This window comes from Magnolia sinica, chromosome 3 (genome assembly GCF_029962835.1).
Source record: "Magnolia sinica isolate HGM2019 chromosome 3, MsV1, whole genome shotgun sequence".
Lineage (NCBI taxonomy): Eukaryota > Viridiplantae > Streptophyta > Magnoliopsida > Magnoliales > Magnoliaceae > Magnolia > Magnolia sinica.
This window is the reverse complement of record NC_080575.1, coordinates 98,409,607-98,424,395: the sequence shown is the minus strand read 5'-3', so window position 1 is coordinate 98,424,395 and position 14,789 is coordinate 98,409,607. Positions and strand designations below refer to the sequence as shown.

At 41.1% G+C, this 14,789-nt stretch overlaps 1 protein-coding gene and 1 pseudogene across 1 annotated transcript in view; one reads left to right on the top strand and one right to left on the bottom strand.

Annotated features, from left to right (window-relative positions):
• The window catches only part of LOC131240366 (uncharacterized), a 100,204-nt gene extending 85,807 nt beyond the window's left edge, over positions 1-14,397 (top strand). The window contains exons 19-21 of the mRNA XM_058238544.1: positions 3,596-4,195; positions 4,304-4,514; positions 13,333-14,397. Coding sequence (XP_058094527.1) covers positions 3,596-4,195; positions 4,304-4,514; positions 13,333-13,958 — 1,437 coding nt within the window. The 3' untranslated portion in view covers positions 13,959-14,397. The remainder of the gene's footprint in view (positions 1-3,595; positions 4,196-4,303; positions 4,515-13,332) is intronic.
• LOC131241599 (U2 spliceosomal RNA) lies at positions 5,187-5,300 on the bottom strand (annotated as a pseudogene).
• Positions 14,398-14,789: the final 392 nt, after the last annotated feature.

The window sequence follows — 14,789 nt, the reverse complement described above, 5'->3', positions numbered from 1 at the left end:
ACTGTTGAGTCATTTCATCACCTTACATCTCAATTCTTGTTCCGCTTACCACAATATATATATGCAAGGAAATGCTAATGTCCGTCACCTTAGTGGGGATGCCGGCAATGTCCTAGAAGCTCGTAAATGATGGGTGGGATATGGACTGTTAATTTTTTTCCTACGATTATTGCAAGGTTAGGAAGCATCCAAGCCTTTTGAATGTTGATCGTTTTCATGGTTCTGAATGATGATATTGATCACCGTATCGGTTTGGTGGAAAAATGATATGATAGGTGTCGCGTATCGGTATTGGGGCCGTATTGGCCATATTATTTTTTTGAAGCAATATGGAAAAATATCAAAAAATAGGGGAAAATGAGATATTCAAGAATCTATCAAATTTTGTGTGTGTGTTTGTATGTTTTGACCATGTATTCAATGGTGTATCGGACCATTCTTTCGGAAGAATGTTGTCTCGGTGGGTTGACCTACTATAAGTTGTGGTGTTTATTTATTTATTGTATAAACTGTTGATATATGTCAAAAATTTATATCATATATTGCTAATAGCCTAATATGATTATATATCAACTATTGGAATATTAAGTATTAACTATTAAGTGTCCAAGAAGTATCATAACTCACTAGTCGCTAGTCACTACCGTGCTTGCTTGGAGAATGTGTATGTAATAGTGTAACTGTAGAAATACTTAGTACTTACCAATTACCTTAAATGTTAATAATATATTTAAAAAAACACTAATATTAATAAAAATTCACCAATCACCTCACCACCAAAATGAAAATCTGGTTGGTTGTGATTGGTCAACCTCCACGTCCTCGTAATCATCTGAATGCGCTTGTGGCTGTGCAACAAGTGCTGGATCCAATGTTTGAAGTATCGGTATCGCTACAAGTTTCGTTGGCCAGGGATACAGAAATAATATTGATGTCGCTGAAATGTGAGGAAACGTGGGAAAAATGGTAGAATTTTCAGTGAAACTTCAGGAGATGTTAAAATGTACATATTTGCATATTTAGAAATTAAAAAAAAAAAAAATTTGTAAAAAAATGCATACATAACAAGTTTCCATTTAACAGGGCCTTAAAAGCACGTGTTGTTGTAAGAAATCAGTCCAACCATAGCATCCGACCATTTAACCATCCAACCTTCCATCCAAACATCCATCGATATTGCAAAATATCAACAACACATGATATTTCACTAAGAAATCATCAACAATTGGAAAGGAAATGAAAGATTGTGGTCTCAATATCGCTCGTGTTGCGATATCGATAATATCGAGATATTATTAATATTATCAATGACAAATTGAACAGTACATACAACCACTATTTTAAATATCGACGATATTGGCTGATATATCCCACGATATATCTTGTATCCTAGTAGTGCAATACGAAATGCACAAGTAGTGCGATATATCCCACATGTTCGATCTAGTGAGCATTTTCGAATTTCGATGCTCTTATTTTTTGTAAATAATTTTAAATTAATGTCAAATTGTTAAAGCATGAAAAATCATGGATTGGGAGCTTGAATTTCGAGATTTGGAGGAGATGGGCCGAGTTGTGAAAAATTGAAAAAAAAAAATCAAAATTTCCCAATTTCTCGCAAATTGTTTGCAATTTTTGTGTTCAAACATCACATCAAACATGTCTGTAACCTAATCTAGTGATTCTTCTTTTGCTTTTGAATGTATTGCTTGTGTTTCCACATGTCTTTTTACATTTATAAATTATTTGAGTAGACATTGAATATACTTGCATCAATTCAGTTAGACAACGCATAGATTAGGACCCCGTACAAAGAAAACCTATTATGTGTGCTTGTTTTTTATAATGTTTTGATTTATAAGTGTGTATTGATGTCTTTTTTAACAATCACCAAAGTTTCATCGAAAAATTCAACCAATTTCCCAATGTTTCCCTATGTTTCCAACAACAACGATACATTACACGATACATCCGATATATCCCATGCGATAACTGATACGTATCCGTATCCCAAGAATGCGATACGTAACGCGATACCGATATTTTGAACATTGCATACAACCATGTGCCCCTGAAAAAGAAAAAATGAAATAATTTTTTTTCTAATAAACAAAATTTTGATGATATCAATACATTGGTGATATTATTGAAATATCGTCAATACACTTATGATACAAGCATTACCTAGTATTTATATAGTAAAAAATTTTGGTGATACATTGGTGATATTGATGCATTGGCAATACAAGCGACACCGAGAATTTACATCGTTGAAAATATTGGCGATTACGTTAGCGATATTGATACGTTGGCGATACTTAGCGATACATTGCTAATACCTGGAATTTTTTATACGACCGGCGTTATCGGTATCACTACTAGTGTTATCGGTATCATTGAGCTGGAGATATTGATAAATCAGAGATATTTCGATAATATCGGAAATAATTCGAACATTGTCTGGATCTTAGAAATCCACTGGAAATTGTTGTTTTGATAATCCAAATAGCTGTAAATGGTGTCGAAAGTTTCTTTATTATTATGTATTGAGGTGGCCTCGTATTGTGTATTGTATGGAGCCGATACTTATACGATACAGGTGTAGTGGTCGATACGATACTGTTTTTTGGTTCCATGATCGTTTTTATACAAAAGTTGGTTTTTTATACATCATAGATTGGATTAGCATCATTTGATGAAAGTGCTTCTCGAGAATCATGAAAAATTCGGTGGAGTCTGTTGAATAGATGTTTCAAGATGATCATTGCACCTATATTTTTCTCTACTCAATCTTGACTGTCCGATTATCGTGTTAGTGATTGGATGGTCAGGATCATATGTTTGTTGTCATTTTTGCAACATGGCTTGCTAATATCCGTATGGATGAATGTACAGTCTGGACAATGATTGGCTGTCACATGTGTCATTTAAATGCTTTGGAGACATTGCTAACTTCTCCTTGTGGGTGGGGACTGTTATTGCATGCTAGAGAACATAACTGTTTGCCATTATGTGCAATAGTTAGGTTCAAGTGTAGTGTTGGGCATTTGTTGGCGAGTGGTGTTCTTTGTAAGCATCTACTGGTGGGTCCCTTGCTTTTCCCTGCAACTTCTTCTTGAGCATATTGTTTCCACTTTGGTCCGATGGTGGTAAATTTGTACACCTTCGTCCTTGTGGTTTGCCTGGCAACTGCTCAATGGCACTACTTTCCTTCGCTCCTTGGGTTGTGCATGTTAGTGCTCCTGTCAGTGGAAACGTTGTGTATTGGTGGGTCACATCATTTCGAGTGATGGAACTTGCAAATATCAACTAATATTTGGGTAATAAGAACTGCCCCAATGTGTCTTGATACATCACTCTTTACACCTTGCATGTCGGCATTTCTAAGTCATACAGATTCTTCCTGTCTGCATTAAAAATAAATGTTAGCTAGTCTCATCTAATGACCCCATGGGAATACTTCCATTTCTCTAATCTCTGTAAAGCAAGTCTGCTTGTTTGTTTGTGTTCAGGCATCTCCACATGCTCGAGACTTTTTCTCCCCCTTTCTCAAAGAGAACTAATTAATGGTATATTCTTATTATGACATGACCAGGTGCCCTCAGTTGATCATAATCAACCATCCATATCTTCCAGAGGGGAGCAGGAACACGTACCCAGTTGTGAAGGGCAGAACTCTCCTCATCAAATTGAGGTTTCACCACCACAAACTGCTGATCCAGCATCACCACTAGTGGAGCAATGTAATGATAGTGTCTCAGTCCTGCAGCCTGTTGTGCGGCTACAGCTTCCAACATCTACAGATGTACCTCTTACCGAACAAATTCAACCGGATGCATCTGCTGCTAATGGAAGCGAACGTGAGCCACGACATGAAGGCCTCCATTCCTCCCAACAAACAGAAGTCGCGTTGCAGCAGCCGGATGAGGCTTTACATCCACAAACTGATCAATTTAGTCGTTTGGTCGCTCAGTCTGTCACACAGTTGCCCATTTACCCAGACTTGCCTTATGGAGGAATGCCTGTGTTAGATCCTCGAGTTGCTGGAATGCCACTTGAATCCACCATACGGCCCCCACATTCTTTTCCCATGACAACTCAGCGGTCTCAAGTGCTCTACCTTGACCCTCTTCAAAACGAGCTGTCAAGATTACGCAGAGAAGAGGAGCAAACCGTCAAGATGCATGAAGATGTGGTTTGTGTTCTCTGAATGTCTTTTGATATGCTGTTTTATATCTCAACTATTAATGAATCTTATGCCTTTGGATGTTTCATTTGTTTTCTTTTCCTGCTCAATGAATAGAACAATCGGCTGAAAGCTGATTGCGAGAGAGAGCTTGAAGAGGTGCGTAGGAAGTACAATGGTTTAGTTCAGAATTCAGATAAGATATTTGCGGAGAGAATGAAGAAGCTTGAGACATACATGTACAAGGTGTCTATGAACCAGAGGTTGGCAGAGGCATTCAGGTTGAAATGCATTGATGTCAAGCTGAGGTCGATGCAACCAAGCCGAGGTACGAGCACCTTGAGACCCCTCTGAGAGCTGATTTTTCTTGTTTTTCCTTTCCTTTTTCCTTTTTCGCATTCTTATTGTCTAAAAGTGCAAGTGACACTGTGCTAGTCACTGCATCATCTTAATGTCTAAGAATCCAATTGATACAAGTTTAATCATGATGAAAACGGAAGTTGAATACATGAATACTGTTCTGATGCATCCAATCAGTACAAGTGGGCCCCATGGTTTGATTGGTCCAGATCATTGATCTTGTCTGACCCACTGCAGGTGGAGGCCAATCCATAGTCTTCTAGATTGGAAGAACCTAGCAATTTAATGTTTATTTTATTTATTTTGGACTGCTATATTTTTCTTATAACCCTCTATTTCTGGTCCAGTGATCGAAGGGGTTAAAATGGGATATTTTTGAGGAATACCCATCCATGATAGGACAGTTCTGATCAATGCTCTGGGTCTTGAGCCATGAATCTTGTATAAGTTTTTGCATCTGGACACGATTCGTGTTCTGATGCACCAGGATGCTACAGTCCTGCAAAAGGTAAAGGATTGGGTACCAACACTTTTGCACGACCCTCATGTATAAAATGCAGATCATTCGTCAATGGGACGATACCATGGATAATCCTAATCAGCATGTCAGATAATCATAGCTGCAGGCTGGAGAAATTTCAAGGTTTATGATTTGGAAGTTAAAGAAAAATTTCATCCACCTTTTTTTTTCCCTTTATTTTTTAGAAAGAACAGATACTACACTTGATCTTAGCCAAAAGGCTGAGAGAGGTATAGAAAAATCCCAACCACCTATTGACCTTCAATGCATAAAATTTTTTCTTGCCAGTAGCTGGGATAATCCAACTTTTGGGGTTCTTTCGGTATGGTCCATCTATTGTAAGGGCCCAACTGATGAACATTCCAGATCTTGTACATGTTCGCCATGTGTGCAGTGACAGTACTTCATACATAACTTAGAGCTCAGGCATGCATATAATCTTAGAAACGTGCACATGTGTGGATCCTCTGTATCAAGGTCTTCATTAACGGTAACAGTGGCCGTAGCAGTCACTATAATTACCCTTACAATAAGGGCTGTAGTGGCCATTACCGCCTCTTTTATTTATTTATTTATTTATTTTATTTTATTTTATTTTAAATACTGTGTCAGCCTTAACATGTAACAGTTCCCACCATTTTACGTAACCGTTTTTTAATACCTTGCTTTGTATCTGGGGCTTTCACGACAAGGTCCTTGAGAAATGCTGAAATTAAAGCAAAGTCGTCGGACAGAAAATTGGACTTTGGCAAATTAAAGTGCACCTGAATCTGCTGCTGCTTCCCTTTCACACTTTGTAGAATTGTAGCTTCAACCACTGGCACCATCTGTCTTGCCTGTTTACGTATCTTTTCATAGGGTGCTAGTTTAGGGTGTTGGCATCATACCACACTATGGTGCTAGGAAGGCTTCCCGACTTTACACATGGCATCTACCTCGATTTTGATCTGTCCAAATAGAGGTTTCCAACTTACATGGAAAAAAGAAGTACGATCATAACCTGCTGACTGGTGGACATTCCAAAGAATGTTGAAAAATAAAAGCAGAAAATTATCTAAATTTGACAATAGACATTATACCACACTACAGTGCTGAGCATTTGCGGGGGGGTGGGGCATGAAGTTGAACTTATTTGAGCATCCAATTCTCCACGTTGAAGGTTTCTTGGAGGGGTGGCTGCCGATTAATTTTTTAAGGTGTTTGGGGGAAGGAATCGGAGGCGGAGAAGAGGGGGCATGAAGTCGAACTTGTCTAAGCATCCAACTCTACGTCGAAGGTTTCCTGGAGGGTGGCTATCAAATTAATTTTTAGGGTGTTCGGGAGAGCGGGTGCAATGATGGAGGGGGTGCTATCTAGAGATATATTCACGGTTGCTTATCGGGGCTTTGCTTTCGTCCGTATGGAACTCGGAGGAGGAGTTGGTTCAAGCGATGAAGATGTTTTGTGGCGAAAGGTTCGGGTGGAAGAAGCTCATGGTGCAGAGAGCTCGTTTGGTCCCAACTTGAGAAATGAGGGGAAAGCAATGTCGGGAAGAAAATTAAGGGATCTTCATATTTGAGGCTGAATAGGGAGATCTCTACGGTTCGAGAACTTCCCGGGGATACTATTAAAGCCAAGGGAGTGATAGACAAGTCCTAGGAATTGTTGCAATCCCTCTTTAATCATAGTCAGTGTTCGAAGTATCGGTATTGCTACAAGTATCACCAGCCGGGGATACAAAAACAATATCGATATCGTCGATATTATCCCCAATAACCGAAAATGCAGGGAAACATGGGGAAAATGGCGAAAATTTTTGGTGTAACTTCAGAAGATGCTAAAATACACATTTTCATATTTAGAAATAAAAAAATTACAAAAAGAATGTATGCATAATAAGTTTCCATTTAATGGCAGCCTAAAAGCATGTGCTGTCATAAGAAATCATTCCAACCATCCCATAAATCCCATCTATCCACCCAAACATCCATCGATATTCCAAAATATTGACGACATGATATTTTACAAAGAAATCATTGACAACCAAAAGGAAATGAAAGAGGTCTCAATATCGCCCATGTTGCGATAATGATAATGTCGCAATATTATTGATATCATCGTCGACAATTTGAACAATGCATACAACCATATGCGCTTATTAAAAAAATGTAGTTTTTTTTTTTTTTTTTTTTTTAAAAAAATTTTTAATAAACAATTTTTACAATATCAATATATCGTCGATATTATCGAAATATCATCAATACACTGGCAATACAAGCGATACTTAGAATTTACACAATTGAAAATATTAGCAATATATTGGTGATATTGATACATTGGTGGTAGAAGCAACACCACAAAGCGACACCTGAAATTTATGTAGTAAAAAATATTGGCGATATTGATACATTGGTGATGCTTAGAGATACATCGCAGATACTGGGAGTTTCTAATACCAGTGTTATTGGTATCGCCGAGCTGGAGATACGGATAAGATCAAGGATACTCTGAACAATGGTCATTGTCACAAAGGAAGACAACCATCCCACAAATCAAGAAATGGTTGGATGAATGCTGTAGATTGGCAACAAATACGTACTCTATTAAATCGATCGGATTCAATGAGGTGTGGATTTGTTTGAGCCGCAAGGTGCATGTGGATCGCTTGTTTATGGTTGGGGCTTTACACAGGGACGGGCTGATAGCTCAGATCCGCAGGTGGGAGGAATACTCCCATTTTCGAAAAGGAAGAAGCGTGGTATCTGGTTTGGGGAGTCACACTGGAATTTTGGTTTTAGGATTTCTTCTTCGTGATAGCTTCTCGTTTGGCGAGGTTGTTGATATCAACCCATTGACAGAGAACAAGGAGCCGGTGGTAGCGGACAGTATCTGCGTGAGGTGGAAGAATGGGATGGGGTTTCGTAATTTCGTTTCCATGACAATAGGGGAGAAACGAGTGGTGATGTCGGTCCAGAGGGAGGAGAATGGCAGGTTTCTGCTTCATTGGGGGGAAATTTGGAAGTCGCGGGAGATTGGAAGGGTGCTGGATAGCCATGGATTCTGGCGAGTTGCAGATGATGAAGCATGATCATCTTTCTCCTTTGGAAGCTGGGAGGTCTTCATGTGAGAAGGTGATAGGAGGAAATGGGGTAGGTGTGACAAGCTCAAACCTTGATGCGCGTGTGACAATGAGTATGCAACGGGAGCATCAAATACCTGTTACTCCTTTCCGAGCCTGGGCAATGGAGCATCGAACACCTGTTACTCCCTCCCGAGCCTGGGCAACAAAGGAATTTGGTGCCTGAGCATTATCTGAGCTTGTCTTTCGACATCGAAGCGAACCTCTTTTTCCTTGATGGATTCTTGGGTTGGGACTCATGTCATGAGGAGGAGGATTTAGATTCCTCGTCTCGATTGTCACAATCGCATTTTGAAATGGATGGTGGAAAATGTTTGGGTGATGATTAGCTGATAATGGATTCAGAGAGAGAGAGAGAGAGAGAGAGAGAGAGAGAGAGAGAGAGAGAGAGAGAGAGAGTCACGTGGAAGCTAAGCCGAGGTCACTAGCTGTTGTCTTGTCGTTGGCACATGTGACTTATTATATTTCATTGCTTCGTGCGCTTCAAGTTCTCACGTGTGACACTTATTATATTTCATTGCCTCGTGCGCTTCAAGTTCTCACGTGTGACAAACAACCAGTCCTTATATATCATAAGTAGATATCTCCCTTTGTTTTAAAGAGGGATTTCCTAGTAGTTGTTTTGTGCGAAGAAGCTTAGACGAGGCTCAAGTCCTTTGACAATGGCAACAATTCCCTACCCTTCGGGGAGATCTCTCTTGCGAGCTTTGTCCAAGTCCTTTGACAATGGCAACAATTCCCTGCCCTCTAGGGAGATCTCTCCTACAAGCTTTGTCCAGGATGGGGTCGGCAATTAGGTGGGTTTGGTTCCAGTTTACCAATGGGCAGACAGAGTAATGGAGGTGGGATTAAAATCGTGGCATCTCAAGAAGCAGTCGAGCTAGAGGAAGGGGAGATGATACTGACTGGTGAATCCTCTGAAGGTGATTCGTTAGAAGCTTTGTTTGTCACTCCTTTTTATGCCAAGAAAATGGGGAATGATGAACACCCATTTGTGTGGTTGATTGGGAAATGGTTGTTGTGGATTTCGAGTTATATGAGAGAAAATGTTCGATTTCAGAAAAGCAATTTTTGTTTGGCCTAGGATGTCTACATGTTCTTCTAGTTTGTTCAAGCCAGAGGAGCTCAGCGTTAGCTGAAATTGTAGACTTTGAAGCCCAAGAAATCTCCCAAGGGCTGGAGGGAGCTTCTGAGACTCAAGTGCTCCATCAATTATGATTCTGCGGTGAGAGCAAGTGGAGCAAGAGGGTGAGATCGGGCAAAGGTGGCTATCAATGATAATTATATCTTGGAATGTGAGAGGCCTGGGTTGCAAAGCCAGGAGGGCTCAATTCAAGAAAGTGCGTAGAAAATCAAAGGTAGATATCATCATGGTATCCAAGCTTTAGGTTATTGATAGAGGTATGCTCGATTTTGTTTGTGGGTTAAATACAAATATTGTGTGGTTGTGGTGTTGTTGGGGCAACATGGGGATTTTTGTTGCTTGCAACTCTGACATTTGGAGAAAGATTAATTCTTTTTTCTTAAATTTTTTCTGTTTCTATTTTGTTGCGAGAGATCTCATCCAAATTCCAGTGGGTGTTTTTTGCTGTGCATGGTCACTATTATGAGAGGAATTAGAAAGTATCAGGCAGAGGTGGAAGGCCTCTTGGTGTGTTGGTGGGGATTTTAACATTGCATGATTTTCCTATGAAACGTCTAGGGAGGCGGGGTATTTAAAAGCACGTTAAGATTTTCTGAATGGGTGGGTTGGCACGAGTAATGGGGGAGGTCTAGGTTGGATAATCTCGAGTTTTGTCAGTTGTCTTTTGGGGATGCCTCTTTGCTTGCCCTGGGCCCTGACAGATTTTCTATGATCTTTTTTTAGAAGTTTTGGCATATCGTGAAAAAGGATGTTATGGATTTTGTTGTGGAATTTTCGGAGTGAAGTCGTCTCTCAAGTGAGCTTCAGGGTTCTTTCATTGCCCTTATTTCCAAAGTGGAAGGGGCCAAGCAATTGAAAGATTTCAGACTGATTTGCGGCATTTGCCTCATAGGGGGCCCTTAGAAAATCTTGGCTAAGATCCTTACTTCCAAATTCTGGGAGGTTCTCTCAAAGGTTGTCTCGGTAAATTAGGGTGCTTTTGTGGCGGGTAGAGAGATTTTGGACAATTCTCTTATAGCTCATGAATGTATTGACACTAGGCATAGGGAGAGGAGAAGTGGGTTAGTCTGCAAGTTGGATATTGAAATGGCTTATGATCACATGGACTGCGTGTTTTTAGATTATATGCATGTTAGACTAGGATGTGGCCAGAAGTGGAGCGAGTAGATCAGATCATGTGTGCAATCCACATCCTTTTCTATTTTGGTTAACGAATCACCTAAAGGGTTTTTCAAAGCATCAAGAGGCCTCAGGCAAGGGGATCCTTTTTCTCCTTACTTGTTTGTTATTATTAGAGAGGCGCTTAGCATGATGCTTTGGAAATGTGATGAGAATGGGCTTTTTAGTGGGTTTTAAGGTTGTAGGTGACATGGGTCATGTTAGCCATCTCCAGTATGCGGATGATATGTTGTTGTTCTGCGAGGCGGAAGTGGAATCAATGGGCAATCTTCGGAAAATTATGGTGTGTTTTGAAACGGTGTCGTGGTTGAAGATCAATGTATCTATCTGAAATGTTGGGACTACATGTTGGGGATGATGATCTTAGCTGTTTTGCGTGTGTGTTCGGATGTCAGTTCGGTTCCTTCTCGTCGACGTATCTAGGGTTGCCTCTTTGCGTTGGAAAACCGGCCAAAACACATTTGGGACATGGTGATTCAGAGGACCAAGAGGAAATTGGCTTCTTGGAAGTGCTGATATCTTTCCTTGGGAGGGTGTTTGACTCTTATCAAGGCGGCTTTCTCCAATATGTATTTCACGTCTTTGTTTAAATGTCTTAAATTGGTGTTGGATAAGCTTGAAAAGCTAATAAGAGATTTCTTATGGAAAAGCACTAGCGAGGGAGGATGTTTCATCACCTTTGGTGGGACGAGGTGTGCAAGTTGATCTGGGTTGAACTAACCCTCCACTTTACTTGGTCTTTTACACGAAAAATAGACTTGAGATAACACATCAACTCTTTGTGAGTACAACTCTTCTTGCGAAGTGGATATACAGATTTGGTTTAGAAGTGGGTAGACTTTGGAGGGATTTGTTAGCTTCCGAGTATGGTACGCAGAAGGGTGGTTGGCTCGTGAAAAGTTTTTCTTTATAGAGCCTCTAGCGTCTGGAAAGTAGTAGTGGCTATTGAGCATCTGGTTCGTAGGGGCATTTCCTTCGTGCTTGGAAACGAGCATTGTATTTCTTTCTACGTGGATGTTTGGTGTGCGATAATGTGCTCCAGGATCTGTTCCCGAGGGTTGCTCGTCTTACTTCTGATCAATTTGTTTGTGGCAGATTGTTTATCTATAGATGGGGGGTTGGTAGTGTGGTATCCTCCTTGTCAGAGGAACATGTCGGATGAGGAGATAGTCAAGTTTGCTGGTCTTTTGGGCTTTCTAAAGAATGCCAAACCTGCGATTCAAGAAGAATATTAAATCCCATGGTCGAGGCACTGCTCTGGAAAGTTCTCTGTTAGGTTGTTTTTCAGCCTCATTTTTTAGTTGTCTCACTAGGGTCCACCTCATCTGTTCCATTATTGGTTCTATGGAGCTCCTCGGGTGGCGGTCTTTGTTTGGCCTATGGGTCGAAAGAGAATTCTTCCCAATGTCTGATGTGCATGAATAATGAGGAGTTGATTGATCAACTCTTTACTCATTGCCCATTTGTTGCTAGAGTTTAGGATTATTTCCTAAACTTGCTTCACACTGAGTGGGTGAGGCGCAAGTTAGTGGAGGATTTGTTATGGGCGTGGCATGGAGGAGTTGGCAAATCCAGTAAAGCTATATGGAGATTGATTATTATGGCTGTGTTTTGGGTCATTTGGGGATCTAGGAACGGGTGCTGTTTTCGGAATGAATGTGAGGGTGTGGATGAGTTCATCAGAAAAGTCAGAACTACTTGTGTTGGGATGTGCATACAAAGGCAGCTTCGGCTGGCCCTCTTTTTGCATCCCTTTGATTACATGTTCTTGGGTTTTATTCTTTTCTCATGTTTTCCGAGCTCTCGAATAAAATTGCTGTTCTCTTTTTAAAAATGGTACCGAGAAGGCTTCCCGACTGTACACATGGCATGTACCTTGACTCTTGAGTTGTGCAAACAGTGGTTCCCAACTTACATGGGAAGTACGATCCTAACTGGTCGACCAATGAACGGTTCAAATTAAAAGCAGCAAACTGTCTAAATTCGACAAACAAATGTCCAACTAATAAGAGCGTAAAATTGTCTAGTCAACTCGATTTGGGGATATGACCAATCTACAGTGGGTGGTCCTTTATGGAATAGAACGGTGGAACAGGATTCATGTAGCCTACCCCAATTAATTGGGATTAGGCTTAGATGATGATGACAGATCTACAGTGGGCTTCATTGTTTAGGCATTTAGGATTTGAGGTACATTAAATGTGAAGCCAATATTGTAAGGCCTGGCACCATCCTATCATTCCCCTTTTGTAGGTAGTATAGGTTGGTTTAAGGATCTAAATAATTTTGATAGGGAGAAGCATGATTTTCTTTTTTGTTTTTCCTTTCAAGTATCCATCTTAATTTAGGGATAATCTAACCTGAGCGCAACATAGCAGTTCAATTACTGGTGCATTGCCTCAAAGTGTAGACATGAACAGCAGTCATGATCCAGATGGCTGAAAGGATGGGTCCACTGTGGATGGACCATTTTCCAAATTGCATAGTTTGGATGACCCACCTATCTGATTAGTGGACCTTTCTCCTTTCAATTCTGATTGTTGCTGAGACATTTCTCATACGTTCATCTTTATATCATGGATCTGACAGTTGGATCATCATATCAGTAAGGTTGGGACAATGTGGCTGATCAATTGGGGGAGCCACCCCCGTTAAATAGCTTGGATCATGGACTGTAATGCCATGTGAGTCCAATTTGAATGCAGTGCACCAAATCTGGAAATTTTGTGCTAACCGTTGGATTTGTATGGAGGTGTCCTTGCAAGAGAGAACCTCCATATTTTCCTCTTCTAGGTGGTTCGCTGACCTTGTTTCTCATTTCTCAGTGCTGCCTTCTACTTCCGGCATCCAGCAGTTTCCCATGCAATCCTCGCCACAAACTGCACAGAGGCCCCTCCATCCGTCAGCCCCACCTGTACAGGTCGTCCACCGCCCTTCTGCACTTTTCTCAAGCAATTCAGCTACTGCACCCCACTTCAGCCCTACAGTTTCTCCTCGAGTCAACATCCAACTCAGCACCGAACTGCGGGCCCCAGCCCCACACCTCCAGCCCTTTAGGCCTACGTCCGTTTCAATGTCCAGTCATCTGCCTCCTACCAGCGGGATGCCGAGTCAGCAATCTATTGCTAATTCTGTCACTGCACCACCCCAACCCCCACAGCTTCCACATGTCCCCCAATCTGTTCCTTCAGGAGTGTTCAGTGGGACCCACTTGCGCGACAGTTCTGGTGCATTGCCAGCTTTTCACAACTCTTTATCAGCAGTTGAGCTACTCATGGACTTTGATCGCCGCTCCGGGGCAAACTTACAAAACCTATCTGACCTGAGCTTATCATTCGACACATTGCTCCCATCAAACCCATCAACTGGCAGTGGACGGGGCACTGCTGGTGCATCTACTGCTCGCCCCCAAGCAGCTGTGGACATTGTTTGCCTGTCGGATGATGATTGAAAGCGCCGAGTGATGCTTCTTGATGGTGGTGTTTACAGTCAGAGATGACAGTGGACGGGGCGCTGTTGGGGATGCAGCTCCTGCAGAATGTGTACGGTGGCTGGTCTAGCTAGCCAACAAGATGATTGGAAGGATGGGATGGTGCTTCTCGAAGGTGGCATTTGTTCATAATCGGAGATGACAGGGGCCTTTTGTAATATATTGTAATCTTGCAAAAATATAACTAATTCATTCTGCTAGTGTGCCCTGAAATTTTGTCATGATAGTCTTCTCCAGAGGCTACGGCGAGCACATCCAAGTGAATTTAGCTACTGATGCAGATCTCTAGTTGAATTTTGTGGGAATTTATGGTTGTATTCGAAGGCACAAAAATGATGTAACTGATCACAGTATTTTCTAATTGGAAATATTAATTGTGGTAGGAAATGTTGGAAATGCATGCACATTTTTGCACATTATACACAGGCTTGCATGCGACATGGCCCATGAATCTCACGGTTTGGAAGATCCTAGCTAAAAATTGTTGGGAGAATGTGGAATTTGCTTTGTAGGTCATAATAGATGGAAAGATTAATTACAGGGAATCAAGGGAGAATATCTGGTCATGGTCATCTGCTGCATCCCTTGTGTATGGACTGTCAAACCCATTTGGTTGCACTTCCTCAAAAAGGATGGTTTCAGGGTTTATTGGAAAAGGGGGTTTTACAGCCTGATTTTTATTCAACTCGACAGAACCGGTTTGCGTAGTCGAGCAGGAGATGAGACGGTGGTTTGCAAAGTGCATCCAAATGCACAAACATCAGTTGCTGTTTGGATCAAAACGGCTCTTAG